The sequence below is a fragment of the Neltuma alba genome, unplaced genomic scaffold (genome assembly GCF_004799145.2).
Source record: "Neltuma alba isolate B1F8T4 unplaced genomic scaffold, ASM479914v2 tig00000444_pilon, whole genome shotgun sequence".
Classification (NCBI taxonomy): Eukaryota; Viridiplantae; Streptophyta; class Magnoliopsida; order Fabales; family Fabaceae; genus Neltuma; species Neltuma alba.
Window position 1 is genome coordinate 223,748 of NW_021632053.1, and position 1,697 is coordinate 225,444.

The window sequence follows — 1,697 nt, forward strand, 5'->3', positions numbered from 1 at the left end:
AATAATTATAGTTTTAGCTAGCACACTTGATTAGTAAAGATATTTTAAGAAAGACACACCTGTTTATTACAATAACTAATTTCACTTATTTTTTTTTTATCTTCTCAAATTAGTTAACAAGCTTTTATAATTAAGACCAGAAGTAGTATTGTCAAATTTTGATTTGATATTTCCTTATTATCAAATAAAATTTTTTTAACTCTGAACAATTCATAATATATATATATATATATATATATATATAAGTTTTGGTTCTTTTCTGTAATTTTATCTGGATATAAGATAAAATAGGCTTGATAATTAATACCGCTAATTAGTTTATAAATATTCCAACGTGGTTCAGATATAAATATAATATTCATGTATCGTTCTCATTCATACTTCACCACTACGATAATATAATTCCTAAGCGATCGCCACGCTCATTCGCTTTTCTTCTCCCTCTCTTCCTTTTCTTCGTCTTCCTCCTGTATCTGACCTGAACTAGTCTTCAAATGATGAGCTCACAAGCAGTAGTCTTCGCTGCCGCCGCTGCGGCCGCCGCCGTCTCCGGCACCGTCCTCCTCCTCACTTTGCGTCTCCAGAAATCTCTCCAATTCCCCCTCCACCAACACCACTCTTCGCCTCCAATTCTTCGATCTTGCATATCATCCACCTCAGGTACCGTCATCCTCCCCTGTTTTTTGATTCAAAACGCATTGATTCGCTGTTCTTAAAGCTTCGATCTCTATGCTGTTTCTTTGACTTGTGGGTTGGTTTCTTGCGCAGATGAGAAGAAGAAGAAGAAAACGAAGAAGAGGGTTCACTTCGCCGAGGAGGTGGCGGTGTCAAGAACAAGAAGAGATGAAGAAGGAGGAGTGAGAAGAAATTACAGAGAGTCATCAGAAACAAAGAAGGTTCGAAGGAGTTGCAGCAATGGCGGAATTGAAGAGAACAGAGGAATGCCTGCGAACAGAGTGGCTCTCTATAATGGGATATTGAGGGATCGTATGGCTCAACGATTGGCCTACTCGTACTGATTTGGGGTTTTTCTGTGAATATTCTGTGATTATACCTCTCGTCTTCTTTCGTTTGCCTTTATTTTCTTTTTCTCTTTTGTCCTGTGTTGCTGTAGACGGAGAAGTGGGGAAGTTTCCAGTCATAGGCTTTTTTTTTCTTGTTGAGACGACTCGATTTACTGGGTCGATCCTCCTGTTGTTGTAGAATTTTGTTGATATTTTATATCATAGATTTAGTGATTCTGTTTCAAATTAGCCTGACTTTTTCCCTTTTTTTTTTTCTTTTTGATCTTCTTCTGTTCTTGAGTTATTTGCACTCCAAAATGTTACATGCAGATCTTCATGTTGTAATTGTGTTCTGACGTGTAAATTCAATGAATCAATTATTGGATTAAAATAATGGAATAACTTTTTCAATTCTAAATCTCTCAATAAAATTTGTTAAATACTGTTAGAATTAGCAACACAACGATGACGGGGTAAATTGGGTATTTACAAAAAAAAAATTTCTAAGATCTTTGAAGACTTTTTATCGTACACAGAATGTAAGTGTGTGCATGAGTAAATACAGAAACAAAGCCATGTTGTTAGCTTGCTCAACCAATTTTCGGAAGCACAATATGAACATTGAAGCTCAAACTTGATTCACCAAAGCAAGTTTTACTATAAATTATAAAGAAAAAATCACAAATAAAAACC

The 1,697-nt window shown here is 35.5% G+C and overlaps 1 protein-coding gene across 1 annotated transcript; it reads left to right on the forward strand.

The window, feature by feature from the left end:
- Window positions 1–475: 475 nt before the first annotated feature.
- On the forward strand, window positions 476–1,137 carry LOC114736258 (uncharacterized). Its single transcript, XM_028924076.1, has 2 exons — window positions 476–660; window positions 769–1,137. Exons 1-2 carry the CDS (start codon window positions 495–497, stop codon window positions 1,017–1,019), a joined length of 417 nt encoding a protein of 138 aa, XP_028779909.1. The 5' UTR covers window positions 476–494; the 3' UTR covers window positions 1,020–1,137.
- The last annotated feature ends 560 nt before the right edge of the window (window positions 1,138–1,697 follow it).

What these genes read in the sequence shown, in the direction of transcription:
- LOC114736258 (XM_028924076.1), top strand. Translation starts at nt 495, where the DNA reads ATGATGAGCTCACAAGCAGTAGTCTTCGCTGCCGCCGCTGCGGCCGCC. An exon ending in TTGCATATCATCCACCTCAG is followed by an intron (nt 661 to 768) that starts GTACCGTCATCC and finishes TTTCTTGCGCAG; the next exon opens with ATGAGAAGAAGAAGAAGAAA.